Source organism: Dendrobates tinctorius, unplaced genomic scaffold (assembly GCF_039654945.1).
Source record: "Dendrobates tinctorius isolate UK_male_01 unplaced genomic scaffold, ASM3965494v1 ptg000011l, whole genome shotgun sequence".
Classification (NCBI taxonomy): domain Eukaryota; kingdom Metazoa; phylum Chordata; class Amphibia; order Anura; family Dendrobatidae; genus Dendrobates; species Dendrobates tinctorius.
Genome location: NW_027361679.1, coordinates 77,802,680 through 77,825,021, shown reverse-complemented (window position 1 = coordinate 77,825,021; position 22,342 = coordinate 77,802,680). Strand labels below are relative to the sequence as shown.

The following is a 22,342-nucleotide window of genomic DNA, read 5'->3' as shown; positions in this document are numbered from 1 at the left end:
AATGAGCGTCTCGGAGAAAAGGATTTTACGGTGAGTTATCACAAAAATCCATGTTTTTCTTTACTAAAAAAATGTAGTTATGTCATGGGGATTGTATATTAGCCCTACAAAACAGTCACCAAGGTATGTACAAAACCTTACAGCTCAAATTTTTCAGCACCCCCACTCCACATACCTAATTCTACAGGGTTCAATTACTGACATCGTTGGATAAATCTTCATTGAGGTGGACAGGTCTCAAGTAATTTTTTTGTTATATTATTATTGGTTAGTTTTGCCTCGTATCTGTTGGGAAGAACTCACTATTTATTGTTGCCTTTTGCACATTTTTTTATCTGCTCTTCCTACTGCCTAAATTGAAGTTGAACTCCTCAAAATGGAAATTGTAGCACCAATATGCAAAGATTGTGGATTTATGGAAATGTCAGGATCAATAAACATGCTGATGATATGCAAATTATGAAATAATGAAAATAATTATATATGTATATAAATAAATGTGTGTGTGTGTATATATATAATATATTTAAAAAAATATTTTGAAAAAATTTTTTGATTATTATCCAAATTGAATGGTTTTAATGTGTTTCTGTGTTTTCACATGGCCTAGATTCATGCACATGTGCTGCTGTATTCTTTTTGTCTGTACTGTGCAGTTTTTGCAGCTTGCACGTGTTCACATTAGGAAATGCTGGTCGTTTTTTTTTTTTTAATTTATTTATTTAGTCGCGGTGGCCGCAATCAGCTCTACCTGCCCATAAATTGTAGGCTTAGCCCGGTAGTGACATAGTGACATGTTTCTCCAAAATTGTAGGCTGGTGGCCCAGAAATGGCTTATGTACGGCAGAGCAGGGACCCATCAGGGGGACGTCACCTTGCCGTGGTTGATTGGCTTACATGAATTGGCCAATTTGTGCACTAAGAACCTTCATTTTCATCTTACTGTAAGATTTAAAAAATGTAAAAAAAAAAAATGTTTTTGATAATTATTATCCAAATTAAATGGTTTTAGTGTGTTTCTGTGTTTTCACATGGCCTAGATTCATGCACATGTGCTGCTGTATTTTTTGTCCGTATTGTGCAGTTTTTGCACGTGTTTTATTAACCCCTGAGCCTGAAATTTGGCGAATATGTTTAAAATGTTGCAATATTAAAACATTTTTATACCCTTGAATCAGTTATGTGACACAAAATAGTTAATTAATAACATTTCTCACATGTCTACTTTACATCAGTACAGTTTTTGAAACATTTTTTTTGTTAGAAAGCTTGAAGAGTTAACCCATACCCGACATTTGCAGTACAAGTTCGTCATGATCGTCTGAGCACAGGGGGCTGTGTGCCGGCGATCGCTGCCAGGTGTCAGCTGTTACTGACATCTGGCTCTCAGTGCTATGAGCGGTCCTACACCGCTCCCGACACTTTACCCCTCGATTGCATCATTTAGCGAACGGGCAGAGGGAAGGAAAGCCCCTCTTCCCTTAGATCGGAGACCCTGCAGCGTCACGCCGAGCAAAAAGTGGAATATAATGCGATCAAAAAGACAAATGTAAATCAAAATGGTACTGCTGAAACAGTCCTCTTGTCCCGCAAAAATAAAGCTGCCATACAGCTCCATCAGCCAAAAAATGAAAGTTATAGCTCTGAGAGTAAAGCGATGCAAATATAATTTAAGTTTTTGTGTAAAAGCGCCAACACATCTACTCTTAACCCATAATTTCTAGTCTATACGCTTTAACCCCTTCACTCCAAAACTTGTTTTCACCTTCCTGACCAGGTCAGATTCTACAATTCTGACCACTTTCATTTTCTGAGGGAATAACTCTGGAACGCTTCAACAGATCCCACTGATTCTGATTCTGACATTGTTTTCTCTTGACAAGTTCAATTTAGGACAACATTTTTTGTTTTTTGTTAAAATGTTGGAAATTTGACAAAAATGTCGCAATTTTTAATGCTTATGCCCTTAAACCAGAGAGTCATGTCACACAAAGTAGTTAATAAATAACATTTACCACATGTGTACTCCCCATCAGCATCGTTTTTGAAACATAATTTTTTATTGTTAGGAAATTTATCAGCAATTTTTTTCCTACAAAATTTACAAAAACTTTTTTTTTTTTTTAGGGGCCACATCACTTTTGAAATGTCTTTGAGGGGCTTATATAACAGAAAATACCCAAAAGTGACACCATCGTAAAAACGGCACCCCTCAAAGTGCTCAAAACCACATTCAAGTAGTTTATTAACCCTTTAGGTCAGGAGTATCTTGTGAGTGCACCTTCTGGCTGTCCAGAAGTCAGAAGCTACGTCACAAGCTCTCCATTGAGGTCTATGAGAGTCAGAACGATGATGCTCTTACAGAGTTGTATAGAAAAGTGATGTTTGGGAACTGCTGGCAGGACACTTTTCACCAGAGACAGATGGGAGGGATGCTGGAAAATCCTGAAGGTGTGGGCAGGGGAGTATGAGACAAAGGGCAGAGGAATTACATTTAAAGCACCACTCAATTAATGTAGTAAAAAAAAAACTGCTGGAGTGGTGCTTTAAGTAAAACTTTTGTTTCCATATGAGAAGGTTCATCATTATATTTAAAGTGAAGGAAATCTTCCTCAATTGCAGGCAATTACTCAGTAATATAAAGTAGGTCTATAAAATTTTTAATTTTGTCCCATGGTGTCACATTGTGAGCAGTGACATACTGCGACACAGAATTGCAAATGTTTCCAAATATATTGGATATTCTGTTGCTGGTCGCGAGCTTGTCACTTGCCATAGACTTCAGTGCAAGTTGTAAGCGACATGGCGCTTGTCTCAACTTGGCTGTTTTATTTCATAGCAAACTCCAAGCTCCAAAATAGTCACATGAAAGCAAGTTGCACAACTTTTCTGAGAATTGCAATCGTATGACAAATGTCGCCTTGTAGCACCAGCCATTGAGCAGCGCAATTCAGTTAACTTGTTGATGTTGACAGTACTGTCTGACCATATAATGTGCATGAAAGCCTTTTCGACCCTCTCAGTAAATGTTTGGGAAGATTAGCAAATCCTGAGAAATGGTACCACCGCTCAACAGAAAACTCTTCCTCATACACTAAAAGACGCCCCAGAGGTTATCCTTAAAGGTTAGTCCTGCTCCTCTCAGTTTTGCATTGAGAGGTGAGCCTGGGGGTCACTTAGTCTTCTTATGTGTTGATCGCTCATGCATTCCAGCAGGTATCAGTAGGTATGATGTCACCTGTCATGATCACTTCTGGATGTGAGTAGAGCACAAAAAATAAAATAATTTACCAAAGTTAAAAATATATATATTTTTTTCATGTTTTTTCGTGTTTTTTCCTATATAGAACCCGTTCTGTTCATTTTTAACTTGTTTATCTTCAACTTGATTCTAAGCAGGTAGACTATTGCTTATGAGTTATGGTGTATTTGTGTTGGTGATCACGGTAAAATTTTCTCGAAAAATCCACAGCTGAAGAGTTCTTTTACTGTCATCACAATAACATCTCTTTTCTAAGCTTTATTCTGAGGAGCTTGCTATCTGAATTGCAGCTGATGCACAGAGACAGAATTGCCCAAAGGCGACTTAGCCTATTTTCCTCAGACATCTATCAAATTTCACCCAAGGTGGAAAAACACACAGATGTTGTCACAGATGGGTAGAGCTTGAGGTCCAAACACAAATTTAATGTCAATAATTTCTCTGAGGGCCTCCTTCATGTAAGCGGATCATTTTACCAAACATATCATTAGGAGTAAAATGAGTCTGAGGACTATGTCTGAAAATTCATAGGGTGGTAATTGGCATAATTTGTATACTCGGATGGTTTCATGCAGTCTTAAAGTCCCACATCCAGTCTAGTTTTACAAACTTTTTCCCATTAACTGTTACCTTTCTGTATTAGTATTTTTTATATTTAACATTTTAAATTTGAAACTTCAATTATATCATTTTTAACTATTGATCTTTTATAATAGTAGCTCTATGTATATACAGTGGGCTCAAAGAATACATTCTGTTTATACAGTCAATGAGACTTAGACTATATATAATACTAGATTATGGCCCGATGCTATCGCATCGGGAGGATGCGATAGCATCACACCTCTTGCCATGTTAACCCTCAACACACACTCCTCAACACACACTCCTCTCACCTTTCACCATGTCCACTCACTCTTTCACTCCACATACAACCCCTTCTCTCACTCCGTCTCTCATACTCACGCCGTCATCGCCGCTGCTCCACGATCCCCGACATCTTCTTCCGCCGGCGCCATCCTGGATCCAGACGTTGTCCACGCCGGCGACATGTTCTTGCGGCAACGCCATCTTGTTTATCGTGAAATCCCGCGATAGTCAAGATGGCGTCACCGGAAGAACATGTCGCCGGCGTGGACGACGTCGGGATCCAAAATGGCGTCGGCGAAATCTCGCGAGTTTTCGCCGACGCCATTTTGGATCCCGACGTCGTCCTCGCCGGCGACATGTTCTTGCGGCGACGCCATCTTGACTATCGCGGGATTTCGCCGATCCAAAATGGCGTCGCCGCAAGAACATGTCGCCGGCGTGGAGGACGTCTGGATCCAGGATGGCGCCGGCGGAAGATGTCGGGGATCGTGGTTCAGCGGTGATGACGGCGTGAGTGTGAGAGACGGAGTGAGAGAAAGGGTCGTATGTGGAGTGAAAGAGTGAGTGGACATGGTGAAAGGTGAGAGGAGTGTGTGTTGAGGAGTGGTGTGTTGAGGGTTAACATGGAAAGAGGTGTGCGGTGACGTCACCGGTTACAACTGGACGGAAGTTGTTACAACCGGAAGCTGCTTAGGGCATTTATTATTATAGATACATGTGCCATAAAAGCGTTGTCCACTACTAGGACAACCCTCTCTTGGTCTAAATTATTGGCTCTTACAAAATAAAAAAGATTATATTCCCCGCTGATGCCGTTCCAGTGGTGTCGCCACTCGTGGTCCCGGGACTCTTGTGCAGGTGTATGACATGTGGTGCCCGGCGCCCAATCAGCACCAGTTGGACCTGTGTATAAATTGAACATGAGGAGGATGTCCGGCCTGCGGCTGATCTGACTTCCTCTTCATGATCAAATTGACAGGAGACGGGGACAGTGTGATGCCAATGCTGATTAGGCACCGAGCACCACGTGTCATACAACAGAGCCCTGGACCGCGAGTGGCAACATTGTTGGAATGTCGCTGGTATGGGAGGTGAAAATAAGCTTTTTTTTATTTTATCGGGGCCAAACACTTAGATCAAGAAGGGGTTGTTCTAGTAGTGGGCAACCCCTTAAAAATTTTTCTTTGCTTTTCATGCCACTGTCCTACATGGTACATTGCTCCTCTGTGATGCCGCCCTTAAGCTTATCACACAATCATGCCCACTATTATTGGTCGCAGATTAACAGTGTGGATTAGGCTTTATTCAGACTTCAATGATTTTTCACTGATGCAAAAAAAGTCCAAATTTCATCAATGCTTTGGATCCTGTTTTCATCAGTGTTTGGTCAGTTTTTACCATTGACGTTTCTTCAGTGATTTTCATGTATGAAAAAATAAATTGAAAAGCTTCTCCAATCTTTTGCAATGCACTGATGCTATCTGTATTCTGTCCATGATCTTCACAAACCTATAGACCTCTATAGGTAGTTTTGGTCTGTGACAACGATCAAAAATGGACATGTTTTCATAATTTTTTAGACACGGTATGCAAAAATACTCTGACGTGTGAACATCCCCAAAGACTTTAATGGGTTCACGATCTATCTGTGAAAAAAACAAGTACATGTATAAGGCCATACGCCAAAAAAATCCACCAAAAAAATCAATGCAGTGATGGTTCTTATAATACTTTTCTGACATTTCAAAATTTATTAGTGACCAATATATCCATTTTTCTTATCAATAATAGTCATAAGCCTTCCATTCAAGGAGTCTGTCAGTTTCTTAATTCGTTGAAGGTCAACTTTTTGGACAGCACCAACCACAGCATCCCAGAAACTTCAGAGTGGTGACTGTTTTCCTTCCCTGTAAATCTTCCATTTGAGAAGGGCCCACAATTTCTCGATAGAGTTTAGATTAGGGAGGAAGGTGCAATATCAACTTTAAGGCCTTTACCCTGGCTAGCCAAGCAGTGGAAGACTTCGGTGCATGTGATGAAGCATTGTGCTGCATAAAAATACAGATTTTCTTGAAAGATACAGATTTTTTTCCTGTATCACTGCATGAAGAAAGTGACTTCTAAAAACTGGCAGTAGATTTGGAAGTTGATTTTAGGTCCATCTTCAAAACAAAAAAGTCCAACTAGCTCATGTTTATTAATACCAGCCCTTACCAGTACCCCACCTCCACCTTGCTGGTGCCTAATTCGAGGTGGAGGTCTGTTCCCATTACTGATCCACTCGCGGGGCCATCCATCTGGTCCGTGAAAAGTCATTCATCTTATCAGTCGTTTAAACCTTTTAAAAATCTGTCTTCAGTTATTCCTTGGCCAGCTCTTGAAATTTTAACTTGTGCATCTTGTTCAGTGCTGGCCTTATTTTAGCTTTCCTTACCTTGGCCATGTCTCTGAGCACAGAACATGTTCTACTTCTGGGCACCCAAGGGAGCTTGGAGTCCTGGAAAGTGACCATACTGTAGGATAATGAGTTCTGGGTCGCTTCATGTTTTGATTATTCTTAAATCTTTGGCTTTTAATGTGTGTATTGTTATCTAAACATGTATTTTGTGACCCTTTTGATTATTTGCAACAAAACTTTTCTGTGATCACACCATAATATCTTAGCAATTTCAAGAGTCCTTCATCCCTATGTAAGACTTGTAACGATCTCTCTTGGGCGTTTTGTCTGAGGAAAACAAACTGCACGCTTGATAAAGGGTGTTGATATCCTTAGGCCACATCTCTTCATTACATAAATGCACATCCCCTGATCTGCTTCATTCAATAAGTATTCAAGTTTCTACAGCGCCAGAGTTGGAAAATCTGCAAAATAATGACAATATGGTCAAAATACTTACTAATAATTGTGCACACAGTGTAATGAAACAGGTTGTACATATTTGGTAAAACTAAGCTGTATTTTTAATTTTTGACTTTTAAGCCTTACTCCATTCAATTCAAAGGGGCTAAGTTTTTAGTACCAGACACAATACACACACAGGTGGCACTGTTTCTAAAAGAAAGGAACCATGGGCCTTTATGGTTCAATAAGGGTGAGTGTACACACCATCTTTTATAGGCAGAAGCAGAAGGCGATTCAGGAAACTGGCAGTTTTTCTCCTGAAGCTTCTTTTGTGTCAGGCCTTTTGTCATCAGTCGGTGGTATTATGGAGGGTATCCCTGTGATTTTATGCCGACTATTATACTTCTGTTTCCTTTTTTCCATTCCAATTGATTAATAATGGTAATAATAATAATAATCATCATCATAATAATAATAATAATAAAACTAGCCTTTTTTATGCAAAAACGATGGTAAATACTCCAAAAGGTGTCTGGGTGTTTTTTTTTCGTGATGTCCTTTTGAGCTTTCCCATTCACTTGCATTTGTAAAGTACTGGGCATTTGTCAAGCAAAAAATGTTAGAAAAATGGACATGTACTGTACCTTCTTTTAACCTTTTTTTTTTTTGGCAGCTTTCGATTCCAGAAATGGTTAACAGACAGTCAAAAGCCTGATCACATGGACAGCAATTAATTTTTATCTGTTAATGTTCATGCTTTTGAGCGTTTTCTGATAGAGTATGTGCACACAACGTCTTTTTCATTAACAAGGACACCAGACGTTGACCATGCTATTTAGCATAGATTATAAGGGGTTAAACAGAAAAGTGTGAAAACTTTTGATATTTATCTTGGTTGTAGAAATCAGGGGTACCATTTTAAACCTTTTATTTCTGCTCATAGGCCTGGCTGGGAATTTGAAGGTGCTGCTATTGTCTATTGCCCCTCCAGAAAAACGTCAGAACAGGTCACTGCAGATTTACTGAAGCTGGGCATTTCGTGTGATACTTATCATGCTGGTATGGGGATCAAGGCTCGAAGAGACGTACATCATCGCTTTATGCGAGATGAAATACAGGTACAGTTGTGGCTTTCTTGGTTAAATTGCATTGTTATAAGAGTCAGATATGCTGCTGTTTTCTAATTGAACCTTTGGTTCACTGATTTACATAGAAAATCTAAATTAAAGGGGTATTCCATGGATACGACCACTAGCAACTAGCTAGCTAACTGTCATTATATCCGTGGTCGTAGCCATGGATATCTAAGGTCCTGCAATGCCTGCCCATGAGGAAAGAGGCATAGTGAATCAGAAGAACTATACTACTTTTCTAATTAGGGGTATTTTCTATTATTATTATTATATTATTAATAAACCTACTACATATTGGGATAGGATCTTGGAGATGGGAATACCCCATTAATTCTTCCACTGATTTATATTTATTCAATTCACAGTATTGGTGACAAAAGCTTAGATTGGTATATTCAACTGATTAAAGGCACAATAATCATTATAATGAGTCCTCACACCGCACATATGCTTGCTGGTTAGGGCAATAAGTTGTGTGAAGTGATGAGTAACAGGTCTGCGAGCTAAAGAAATTGCTTGGGCACATTGAACTCCTAATTTAAATAGAATAGTAACCAAATGACACTCTTCAGCTGATTTAGTTGCCATTTGGAGCCCTGGACAATCATAGGAACTGCCATTATCGTGAGTTCTGTTTAAACACTCCCCCACCTCTGATTGGCAGATTTCTGTGTACATAGACAAAAATCTGCCAATCCGTACTGTGGGCGGGGTTATATGGAGCTCAGCATTCAGAGCACTGGCAGATCTACAGCAGGTAAACAGTTATTTTGATAAAACTGCAGCAAGCAGCCCATTAAATGTAAAATTGACGATTAGCCAAGCAGTTTTTGAAGTCAAGTTGATGTCCAGAAACTGAGGAACATTTAAAGGGAACCTGTCACCATGTTTGGCCGCTATGAGATATGGTCACCACCTTTCAGGCCTGATATACAGCATTCTATAATGCTGTATATCTGCACCCAAGCCAACCTGTAACAGAAGAAAAAGAACTTTTATTATACTCATCTGTGGGGTGGTCCAGTCCAAGGGGTGTCGATGTTATTGGTCCGGCGCCTCACATCTTCTTACAAGCAAAGTACTGCAGTGTGCATGCGCCAGGGTTCTTTGACCTTTCCCAGTGCCTGCACACTGCATTACTTTGCTCTGCCCTCAAGGCAAAGAAGTACGCCTGGAGCTCGATGCCAAGGAGACTGGTTGATACAAGGACGCATCATCCACTCAAGCAAGAAGGAGAACAGCGATCGTAAGAAGATGGGAGGCGCCGATCCAAGAACATGGACGCCCCTCAGACCAGCCCGCAGGTGAGTATAATTAAAGTTCTTTTTCTTCTCTTACAGGTCGGGTTGGAGTCTTATATACAGCATTATAGAATGCTGTATATCAGGCCTGAAATGTGGTGGCTGTAATTTACATTAGCCAAACCTGGTGACCGGTTCACTTTTAAAAGTTAGTTGTATCTGGAGGAATAATGAGTAGAATGGAGATTAAATTGGGGGTGGGGTTATTTTTTTTTCTGCTCCAGTTATGCTGGAACAACTATTGTAAATTGAAGATATTCTAACATGAGACCATGACTCTGGAGAATTACTAATTATTTCCAAAATTTTAGCAAGTCTATCCATATAAAGTCAGAGCTGAGGTTAAATGTGATGAATTGGTGTACAGTGTATTGGGAGAATACTATGCTTGTCTGAGAGGCGATACTAGACTACCAATCAGAATATGGCCCAGGAAAGACCATTTTATGTTGAATATATTGTAATCTGGAGACCATAAAACTTTAGTGCACCGCTGTAAAATGACCTATTTTCTGCATTGAGAGTAATGCAGTTTATTTTCCGAAACCATTGTACATCTTATTGAGTAATAATGACCAGTGTGCTCTGCACTTTCTAGTGTGTTGTGGCGACTGTTGCATTTGGCATGGGTATCAATAAACCAGACATCCGTAAAGTAATCCACTATGGAGCTCCTAAAGAAATGGAATCCTACTATCAAGAAATTGGTAGAGCCGGTAGAGATGGTCTCCCTAGTAGTTGTCATGTTTTATGGGCTCCCACGGATATGAAGTTTAACAGGTAAGTAGAATTCTTTATACAGCAGATAGTGGTGTACTAGAATTAATTGTCTGACTAGTGGTAATAACAAATTGCTAAGAATAAAAATGTCTCCTTCCGTAAGAGAAAAGAATAGGCTATATTCTATTGCATGCTGCATTACAAAGAATATCTTAATTTAAAGCAATGCTAATAAAATTCCCCATGGAGGTCTGATACGGCTGCATTTTGGCATGCCTCTGGCTCTTTAGTACAGAACTGTGGGACCTTTGCATGTTGCTATTCAGGCTTTGCTATCTCCATGAGCTAACACATAACCTAATATTCAAGTTTTTTAGGCTACTTAAATACAGGTGACACTAGAAGTTTACATACACTTTATAAAAAGACACATATTCATGTTTTTCTCAATATCTGACATGAAATCAGAATTGACCTTTTCCATTTTAGGTCAAGTAGTATTACCATAATCTATATATTCAGTTGTGGCCAAAAGTATTGACACCCCTGCAATTCTGTCAGATAATACTCAGTTTCTTCTTGAAAATGATTGCAAACAGAAATTCTTTGGTATTATTATCTTCATTTAATTTGTCTTAAATGAAAAAACAAAAAGAATTGTCCTAAAGCCAAATTGGATATAATTCCACACCAAACATAAAAAAGAGGGTGGACAAAAGTATTGGCACTGTTAGAAAAATCATGTGATGCTTCTCTAATTTGTGTAATTAACAGCACCTGTAACTTACCTTTGGCACCTAACAGGTGTTGGCACCTAACAGGTGTTGGCAATAACTAAATCACACTTACAGCCAGTTGACATGGATTAAAGTTGACTCAACCTCTGTCCTGTGTCCTTGTGTGTACCACATTGAGCATGGAGAAAAGAAAGAAGACCAAACTGTCTGAGGACTTGAGAAACCAAATTGTGAGGAAGCATGAGCAATCTTAAGGCTACAAGTTCATCTCCAAAGACCAGACTGTTCCTGTGTCTACCGTGCGCAGTGTCATCAAGAAGTTTAAAGCCCATGGCACTGTGGCTAACCTCCCTAGATGTGGTCGGAAAAGAAAAATTGACAAGAGATTTCAACGCAAGATTGTGCGGATGTTGGATAAAGAACCTCGACTAACATCCAAACAAGTTCAAGATGCCCTGCAGTCCGAGGGTACAACAGTGTCAACCCGTACTATCCGTCGGTGTCTGAATGAAAAGGGACTGTATGGTAGGAGACCCAGGAAGACCCCACTTCTTACCCCGAGACATAAAAAAGCCAGGCTGGAGTTTGCCAAAACTTACCTGAAAAAGCCTAAAACATTTTGTATGAATGTTCTCTGGTCAGATGAGACAAAAGTAGAGCTTTTTGGGCAAAGGCATCAACATAGAGTTTACAGGAGAAAAAAAGAGGCATTCAAAGAAAAGAACACGGTCCTTACAGTCAAACATGGCGGAGGTTCCCTGATGTTTTGGGGTTGCTTTGCTGCCTCTGGCACTGGACTGCTTGACCGTGTGCATGGCATTATGAAGTCTGAAGACTACCAACAAATTTTGCAGCATAATGTAGGGCCCAGTGTGAGAAAGCTGGGTCTCCCTCAGAGGTCATGGGTCTTCCAGCAGGACAATGACCCAAAACACACTTCAAAAAGCACTAGAAAATGGTTTGAGAGAAAGCACTGGAGACTTCTAAGGTGGCCAGCAATGAGTCCAGACCTGAATCCCATAGAACACCTGTGGAGAGATCTAAAAATGGCAGTTTGGCGAAGGCACCCTTCTAATATCAGGGACCTGGAGCAGTTTGCCAAAGAAGAATGGTCTAAAATTCCAGCAGAGCATTGTAAGAAACTCATTGATGGTTACCGGAAGCGGTTGGTCGCAGTTATTTTGGCTAAAGGTTGTGCAACCAAGTATTAGGCTGAGGGTGCCAATACTTTTGTCTGGCCCATTTTTGGAGTTTTGTGTGAAATGATCAATGTTTTGCTTTTTGCTTCATTCTCTTTTGTGTTTTTTCATTTAAGACAAATTAAATGAAGATAATAATACCAAAGAATTTGTGTTTGCAATCATTTTCAGGAAGAAACTGAGTATTATCTGACTGAATTGCAGGGGTGTCAATACTTTTGGCCACAACAGTATAAAGCTGAGTGTGTGTGTATCAAGCCCCGCCCACTCCACATAGTCTCACTCACTCCACATAGCCACCTCTCTCCATAGCCCCGCCCCTATTGTGATATACTGTGTACATATATATATATATATATATATATATATATATAATATGAATAAATATAAATATTCTGTGTCGCGCACATATTATTCACACATGGCACTACAGTGCAGAGACACTCTGATGAATGAAGCACAAGACCTCCGACCCTGCCGGCATTCTGATCCTGCCTACACATGCACGTGATTTATCACATGGTCATGACGTCACCGAAGGTCTTTTAGCTTGACTTAAGTACAGCCGCGCTGGTGTAGCTGAACCTGACGGAGCCGGGAGCTCATTCCCAAGAGCAGAGGCTGGATGAGGGCAGGTGACATTTCACGGGGTGCATACTCAGTCCTCAGCCTCCTGTGGATGTGAAGCTGCTGTTCTGTCTATGTGGTTCCCGGAATGTATTGTGCATTAGGGCCGAGTGCCCTCTTATCCCCTGTACTGCCCCGTGGTTGGTGCAGTGACCGAAGGTGCTGACCCCATGTGTTATCAGCCACAGGGCGGCGCTGTCCTGGCTGCGATAACACCCTCGCTCAGTGATGAGAAGAGGCAGTGGCCGGTGGCATAGAGTCCATGCCTCAGCTGACCTGCCTGGCAATCTGTACACACAGAGCCTGCCTTCACATCACGTCTACTGAGCACCCAAACAGTGAGCTACTAGGGTCTGGCTGTAGTCTACGCGCTCTCGGCGTTTTTTATGCGTTTTTCCGCACATCTTTAGTCTCATAGAAAATGGCTAGAAACGCGGACTTTTCTGCAAAATTAATGAGCATGCTGCGTTTTTTACCGCAAAGCGTTTTTTTCGCGGAAAGAAACGCATCAATTTGCACAAGTGGGAAATGCATTAAACTGAATGGGATGCTTCTTGTATGCGATTTTAAAGCATTTTTACCAGGGCACACAGCCTAAACGTTGTCTCTCTTTCATTATTCTGGCATTTGGCAAATATTAATTATGGTAATCCTAATTGATCTAAAACAGGAAAGGTTTATTCTGATTTCATGTCAGATATTGAGAAAAACATGCAGATGTGTTTTTCTTATATACTGTATGTAAACTTCTAATTTCAACTGTATATAGCAAATTAGTGTATGCATAAGTTGTGTTAGAAATGTACAGAAATAATGTTTTTCTTTTTTAGGCACATGCTCAGTGAAATACAAAATGAAGGTTTTCGAGAGTACAAACTGAAAATGTTAGCAAAGATGGAAAAATACCTTCATTCAAGTAGCTGCAGGCGGAAGTATGAAACCTTTTTAAAAAAATGTTATTTGACATTTGTATACTGCCTTGTAATTGTTTCATGTGGAGAGCAAGCACGTTATACAGGCTTGTATTGAATTATTGTGTTGATGTGCACTTTCTATTTATTGTCTTTGTGATTTCTTATTTTAAATGGGGAAATAACATTAAGTTTATTAACACTAGTTAAGTACTGCACTCATATCAGAGTTTCTAAGTGCAGATTGATGCTCTTAACCATGACTATGAGAGTTGCTGTATAGGCGAAAGGCCAACAGATCTACTTGCTATCGAGTTGTGACCATCAACTGGGGAAAGGAATGATATGTCTTAAAAGACTTTGCAAGAGATTTATTACCAACTTTGCGACACAAAAATTTGTGTAAAATACACTATAAATCTACATGAGGCTTATCCCATTGTTCCCAGATGGATATTATTTTTAAAGCAGTGTCTGATCATATGTAAAGGGTAAGAATTGCAAAGTGCTTTTTGAAGAACAAAGCGATTCTTAATTCTTTTTTTGTGTACTGCTTGTTCCCTAGGTTACTGACCACCTCTTTTCTATTAGAGGTGACCAGTTTCCTAGGCAATGAATGTGTGCTTCCAAGCTCTTTGCTAGAGAGTTTGCAAGCTCTGCTCTGAATCTGGCCAGATCTCTAGATTCAGCTTGCTTCAATGCCCCTAAGCATTAGGCTGTGTGCACACGCTGCGGATTATGTGCGTATTCATCCGCGCGGATTTTGTAAAATCCGCAGGTGAAACGGCAGGTCAAAAGACCTGCGGATTTCTCTGCGGTTTTGCCCTGCGGTTTTTCATCTCCTCAAATGGAGGAGATGGCAAACCGCAGGAGAATCCGCAGAAAGAATTGACATGTCAATTCTTTCTGCGGATTGAAAACCGCAGATAATCCGCGCGGAAAATTCCGCACCGTCTGCACTGCGGTTTTTGATTCCCATAGGGAATCATGGTACTGTACACCGCAGCAAAAACTGCTGCGGGTCCGCAGCGGCCAAAACCGCTGCGGAACCGCAGCAAAATCCGCAGCGTGTGCACACAGCCTTCGTGCTCTTTCACATGTCACTGATTCCAGTACGTGTTGTGACAATTTCCACACATACAAGAGACACTTGCACATGTAGACCCATGCAAGTGAATGGGTCTGCGCACATAGTGTAAAATAAAATAATGAACAACAATATCCCTCACCTGTCTGAAGTTGAAAGATTCCCTCCATTCTCAGGCTTCGGCTGATAAGGACTGCTGCTACCGTCAGCTGACTCCAGCTGTCGCTGATAACAGCGAGAGCAGGAGTCGGCTGATGGAAGTATTCATCAGCCTGCGCTATAAATAAATCAATTAAATTAGCGTGGGTTCCCCTGTATTTTTCATAATCGGCAGGGCAAAACTCTCAGCTGTGGGCTACAACCCTCAGCTGTCAGCAAGGCTGGTTATCACGAATAGAGGGGTCCCCATGGCGTTGCCGGTGGAAAGTGGGGTTCATATTTGTGGGGTGGATGTCACCTTTGAATTGTTTGGTGACCTCAAGCCCATGGGTTACTAATGGTGAGGCATCTATCAGACGCATTTCCATTAGTAATCCTACAGTTATATTGTAAATAAAAGCAACAAGAATAAAGTCCTTTATTTGAAATAAAAAGACACACAGTGTTACTTTTTTATTTAAAAACAGCAAACAGTCGTACTCACCTACTCACCTAACGCCCATTCTATTGAAGCCATCGTCTCCTGTAAAATAAAACAGAAAATAATAAACAACAAAAATATTCGCCTACTGCCAGTTCCATTGAAGCACTGGTATCCTGTTATAAAACAAAAATATAAAACAACCATAACCCTCACCTGTCCATATTGTCCCACATCGTAATCCATGTCTGCAATAAATAGTTTTAACCTGGACGGTGCCAAGATGCGACCGTCCAGGAGGAAAATCATTGGAAAATGATCCGCTGTGTGCGCAGCGTCAGTGACCAATGGTGACCTCATCGAGGTTACCGCAGATCACTGAGGCTGTGTTCCCAGCCAGGCCCCTGAACTGCAGTGACCTCAGTGAGCTCGGCGCTGCACCGTGAGACATTTTCTCATGATGCTAGCAGTGATTTTTGAGGTCACCCCAGTTCACTGTGAGGACCGGTCTCGCTGCAGCGAATAATTCTCTCAAGCTCTCCATGCTTATGAGCAAATGTCACACAGAAGGACTAAGGCATGGAACACTATGGATTCTTTCAACTGCAGACAGTTGAGGGATATTGTTGTTTTTTATTTTTTTAATTTTACAGTTGAATACAACTCGCAACATTGTTCTCTTCTTGCACTGATCGCAGGGAGAGCCAGAGGACAATGATGTGAGCTGTCCTTGGCAACCGGCATCTGAGAACAGTGCGAATTGTGCCGGCTTTTCTCTGGCACCAAAAATTGTGATATTCAAGTGGCACACGGTTGCCACACGTATGAAAAACACAGACACTGTCGTTCTATAGTAAGATGTCTTGGGATTTCCTTATTGACATCCAGAAGGCAGACCCCTCCTGAGAGTCACTGTACGGATTAGATATTTTTTTTCCAAATCAAAGTTGGAAACTTTGTCCGGTTTCAATACTGCATGGACTTGTGTGTTTTTTTTTTCATTGAAAATGACATCACCGTCTGTGAATTACACAAAGCCAAATAATTGTGTCCCCCCCGGATTAAATTAATGAGGATAATTTTAGCCCATTGTTGTCTACATTCAATTTAACATGTAAATTCTTGTTCTTTTGTATTCACCTCACTTTGTTCCCTCGTGTAGGATCATCTTGTCTCATTTTGAAGACAAACAACTCCGCAAGGTCTCTTCTGGCATCATGGGAACTGAAAAATGTTGTGATAACTGCAAGACCAGGTAAATGATCTCCTGAGGCTGATTCCTGGACTACTTCACATTTCTACTATTTCTGAGAACTTATGGATCCTTGAAAACACACCAAAAAAAATCAAATATGGCTAAAGTCCTTCATACACATGATTCATTTGGCAGCTATCTTCTCTGCTTTCTCTCTCAAGCTCTCCTGTGTTCTCAATGTGAGAGCCTCTGCCCGATATCTCTGGCGACAACAAATGGATTGGTAGTCCAATCAAAAAAGTGTAAAGGCCATCCAACCACAATATGGTGTCCCCAATCAGGATGGCACTGTCTCTAGTGACTCTCCTTTCTTATCTGCCTACTAAAGCCTCAAATAGATGGGTTGCCGAGGAAGGATCCATGATTGTCTGTTTAAAACCTGTCGGGGTACAGCTGGGCAGATAAAGGTGCACAGCCCTAGGCGGGTGTGCGCTCTCCCAATATATTTAAACAAATTCAACTTTAGAATTAAACTATTATACAGATGCGCATATACACTGTGGCCAAACACATCATAGGTTGAAAAAAGCATCAAAGTCAACCTTTCTCTACCAGTTATAAATTGTCAGCCGAACACCTTGATATCTAGTTTAATGCGTATGGGTGGCTTGAGCTTCAAATAAGTTGCAAAGTTATTCAGTTTTGCAGGATCTGATATAAAGCTCTGTTCACACTAGTGTTTCTACTTCCATCTTACTGATCCTACACAGCAAAAAAAAAAGGAATTAAACTGTTCATTTACGGGACTCGATTATTTGAATTGGTTTTTGATTTAAAAATATGATGTTTACATCCGTTCCATCTGCTTCTCGTTTTTGGACATAAAAAAAACATGGTCTGACAAACTTATTTTCATCATAATAATCAACAGCAGATAGTGCAGATAATTATTTTTTCTTTAACATTATAGTTAATGGGAAACAGATCATAATGGATAGTCATCTGTTAAAGGATCCGATTTTTAAGCACTGTGCATTCACACAAAATTGGGGCTATTCAGAGACGTCTCTAGTAAAAACAGATCCAAACAGAAATCAAACTTAATAAATGTATCTATTTATAAACAAAATGTAGCTTCAGTTGCTGACTGAGATCCGTTTTTGTTCTGTTACGTTTTGATCTATAATTGTATTTGTTATATCATGTTCCTAAACACTAGTGTGACCATACTCTAAGCTGATTTTCTTCTCTTCAAAGCCCAAATTTTACAGTTCTGCTGCATGATCTGTAGAAACTGTATACAGGTAAATATTTACCAATCCGCAATTTTTTAATGCTGAAATCAGGCGGCCTATTTGGACCACCCAACTGCAGCATTACCTGACCACCAATCAGTAAATATTTACTTGTGAGCAGTGATTCAGGCTGGTGCAGACGATCCGGAAGTGGCAGCTCTTTGGACACAGCACATGTTTGCTGCGTCCAAAGCGCTACCGTCTATTGAACGCAGGTGAATCCGCATGTATTCACTGAACCAGGCGGAAACACTGCGTCCAATACATTCTATTGGTGAAATTTATCTTGCAAAGACTAGCATCTCCGCAAGAGAAATTGACATGCCACAGTCTGGAAAGACACGCCATGTGTCAGTGTCCGGGGGTGATCCGCAGCGTCCGTGAACGCATAGCGCATTCTTTTTTTCAGAACTGTAATTTTTATTACGTTTTACAAATTTTTAACAATTAAAATAAACATAAAGTACCGTATTCAGATTTTAACAAACAAAATAGACAAAGTAAAGAATCAATGAGGATAGGATATATTAAAGTTTAACTGATGGGAAAAATTTCCCTCTAGTGACACCAAAACATATTGCAAGCTAAAACAATAAAAGACACAAGTTGAAAAAAAACAAAACACCAAACTCTTTATATATTAGTTACACCTGATTCCATAGTAAACCAAACCCCATGTACTTATTCAATTCAAATTTCTTATTTAATAATCAACAAACAGAAGACAGGGCGCACACACACATTAAGGCATGGGGAAAAAAGGTACTGTAGTCCAAAGTGGTCCTAGCTATTGTTTTGAGCCCAAAAATAATCCTAGGGATCCCAGATAACATCAAATCTGTCCACATTCGCATTCATTAAAACTGTCATGTATTTCATCCTACGATTATCAGCTATTTTATTTAATAAGTTTTGGTAAGAGGGAGGAGTGGTCTGTTTCCATTGGAAAGCGATCATACACCTAGCTGCGGTTAACAGATCCAATAATAATTTAGATAAGTTCTTCCCCATCCCTCTAGGAGAAGCATTTAGCAATTAGATTGCAGGGTCCAGCTCAACTTCCATGAAAAGTACCTTTTGAATTAAAACTTAACCCTTTAAGGACCAAGCCACGTTGTAGGATACTGACCAGGCCTTAATTTTGAAATCTGACCACTGTCACTTTTATGTGGTTATAACTCTGGAACGCTTCAACGTAGCCCATTGACTCTGAGATTGTTTTTTCGTGACATTATTGTACTTTATGATAGTAGTAAAATTTCTTCATAATTTCTTGTGTTTATTTGTGGAAAAAAAAGGAAATTTAGCAAAAATTTAGAAAATTTCACAATTTTCAAAATTTTAATTTTTATGCTCCTAAATCAGAGAGTTATGTCTCACAAAATAGTTAATAAATAACATTTCCCACATGCCTACTTTACATCAGCAATTTTTGAAACATAATTTTTTTTGTTAGGAAGTTAAAACTGTCCCTGATGTGCCTAAACAGTGGAAACCCCCCACAAGTAGCACCATTTTGGAAACTAGACCCCCCGAGGAACTTATCTAGATGTGTGGTGAGCACTTTAAACCCCCATATGCTTCACAGAAGTTTATAATGTAGAACCATAAAAATAAAAAATATTTTTTCCACAAAAATGATCTTTTTGCCCCCAATTATTTATTTTCCCAAGGGTAACAGGAGAAATTGGACCCGAAAAGTTGTTGTGCAATTTGTCCTGAGTACGCCGATACCCCATATGTGGGGGTAAACCACTGTGATCGCCTTACTGCGATCTTTGGGAAACAGAATGAACAAATTCACAAAAGGTGAAGAACTGGTTTTATTTTTTACACCGTTCCTCGTGCAGTATAAGTGATTGGGCGACATTATTCTTTGGGTTGGTGCTATTACAGCGATACCAGATTTATATCCTTATTTTTATGTTTAGCTTATGTCACACACTAAAAGATGCTTTTTTGTAAGAAGTTTTTGCATCGCCATATTTTGAGAGTTATAATTTTTCCATATTTTGGCCGACAGTCATGTGAGGTCTTGTTTTTTGCAGGACAAGCTGTCTTTTTTATTGGTACCATTTTTGGGCACATGACATTTTTTGATCGCTTTCTATTCCGATTTTTGTGGTGACAGAATGAACAAAAACCATGAATTCAGGAATTTTTTTTCTCCATAACGCGTGTGGTTATATTTGTAAGGCTTCGGGTCACTACGATGACAGCGATACCTCACTTATATCGTTTTTTTATGTTTTGGCGTTTTTACACAATAAAAACTTTTATAGAAAAATAATTATTTTAGCATTGCTTTATTCTGGGAGCAATAACTTTTTATTTTTCCACTGATGGAGCTCTATGGCGGCTTGTTTTTTGCGGGACAAGATGGCGTTTTCAGTTATACTATTTTTTCCCTGCACCCATGACAGCACACCTGAGAGAGGGATCCGCCCCGCCAGGACAGGAACCTACTGAGACATAAGGGGCGGCACCTCTCCGCCGCTTCAGTCCTGGAAGCACAGTCCCCGGTGTTCCTGTGGGCGCGGGTGGGGTCCCGGTGGCTCTGGGGAGCCCCCACCGCGCCGCCCTCCCCTCACGCGCACTGCATCTCGATCCCCGTGGCAGGGGAGAGACGCAGGCTTCTTCCGGCCGCTGATGTCAGCGGCGCTATGGATTGTGGGTGCGCTGGCTGAAGTCAGCACAGGGCGACGGTGTCAGGGCGCCGGGTGCGACGCCGGCTGGCTTTTTTGAAGCGGTCGGCCGGCGGTCGCAGGGGGAGGGGAGGAGACACCACCGGCAGAGGCTGCATATAATCAAGGACCAGCGGCTGGGGAGACAATGTAAAATGGAGTCGGAGCAGGAGAGATCGCTGTCTCTGCCTCTCTCACAACCCTCAGGCAAACATGGAAGCCGCTCAAGCAGCAGCCGCCCCAGCCGCAGATCGGGAGAATCCTCAAGGTCCAGAGAGCACAGGTCACATGCTCCGGCGCAGCCTCCGAGTCCGGTACCCTTGATTACGGGTGGTGAGTGATCTTCGTGAATGCTAACATTTATGTTAATAGGGATTCTCTGTTGTATGCTTTACCCTGTAGTAAAGGCCCAAAAAAGCAGGAAGCAAGAAGAATAATAGGGATTGTGCTATATGTAAAACTCCCCTAGCAAGAGACTGGCAGAAAGATCTCTGCGCCTTTTGCATTCAGCGAACCATGGCGGAGGAAGCGCCTAGTTTCGCAGCCAATTTGATATCCACCCTCAGGTTCAATTAAGAACTTATTGAAAAAAGGGAAGAAAAGTAGGAAGAACCCCCCCTAGTTCTCCCTCAGATTCCTCATCAGCCTCGTCTCATGCGGAACATGCATCCTCCTCAGACAGTAACACAGGGGGTAAGCCATGTTTCCCTGTAGAAGACACAGATGCTCTCCTAAAGGCCATTAGAAACACAATGGGCCTACAGGAAGAGAAGGCGGCTAAAACCCTAGAGGATGTCATGTTTGGGGGGCTTCAAGAGAGAAAAAAACGGACCTTCCCAGTGAACGAGAAGGTCCAAGCGCTTATTGAGAGAGAGTGGAGGAAACCTCTAAGAGACGATACCCCTTTGAGCACAAGGATGCAGAGATATGGGACAAAGTCCCAAAAATAGACGCAGCAGTATCCAGGTCTTCTAAAAAGTCGGCCCTGCCCTTGGAAAACTCAGGGGTCCTTAGAGACCCGCTGGACAAAAAGGCGGACTCATATTTGAGGCACGCGTGGGAAGCGACAGCAGGAGGACTAAAGCCGGCGATAGCAGGCATCTGCACGGCACGCTCCCTCATGATCTGGCTGCAGCAGTTAGAAGACTAGCTAGCATCAAAGGTCCCAAGAGAGAAGATATTAGCAGATATGTATCTCTTGCACGGGGCAGCAGCTTTTTTGGGAGATACCTCGGCGGACTCTATGAGGTTGACAGCTAGGGCAGCGGGACTATCAAATGCTGCCAGACGCGTGTTATGGCTTAAGGGCTGCCCGGGTGACCTACAGTCTAAAGCTAAATTGTGCTCTCTCCCCTGCGATGGTCGGTTCTTATTCGGCAAGAACTTGGACGATATCCTGGAGAAGGCAAGCGATAGAAAAAAAAGGCTTCCCCTGGTTCCCGGCGGAACAGAGAAGACAGCCCTTTCGGAGGGGAAGATTCAATAGAGGGCGTCCTCCAGCCGACAGGAGAAGATTGGAGGATAAAAGGAAAAAAGAGTCAGGATTTATGTTTGGTGGAGGCACCTCCACCTCAAAGAAATCGCCACAATGACGCCAGTATTCCAGTAGGGGGGAGACTGGCTCTCTTTTTCCTGTCCTGGGACAAGATCTCCTCCTATACCTGGATCCTGGGCATCTTAAGAGAAGGCCTGAGAATCCCCTTTGTGCGCCAGCCAAAAGCTGTGGTCATCATTACACCCATTAGGAAGGTGACCGAAGAACAGTTGGCCTTAGAAGCGGAGATCTTGCGCCTGATAGACAATCGGGTACTTTACGAAGTCGCAAACACACAGGAAGGAAGGCGGTTCTATTCACCCCTTTTTCTGATAAAAAAAACCGGATCAATCATTCAGGACGAT

General features: G+C 41.3%; 1 protein-coding gene across 7 annotated transcripts in view; it reads left to right on the top strand.

Moving 5' to 3' along the window:
- Nucleotides 1-22,342, top strand: part of WRN (WRN RecQ like helicase) — a 281,559-nt gene that overhangs the window by 152,925 nt on the left and 106,292 nt on the right. For all 7 annotated transcript variants that reach the window (XM_073543508.1, XM_073543546.1, XM_073543535.1 and 4 more), the window contains 4 exons: nt 7,918-8,092; nt 10,007-10,188; nt 13,522-13,623; nt 16,432-16,524. In XM_073543508.1, the coding sequence (XP_073399609.1) occupies nt 7,918-8,092; nt 10,007-10,188; nt 13,522-13,623; nt 16,432-16,524 (552 nt within the window). The remainder of the gene's footprint in view (nt 1-7,917; nt 8,093-10,006; nt 10,189-13,521; nt 13,624-16,431; nt 16,525-22,342) is intronic.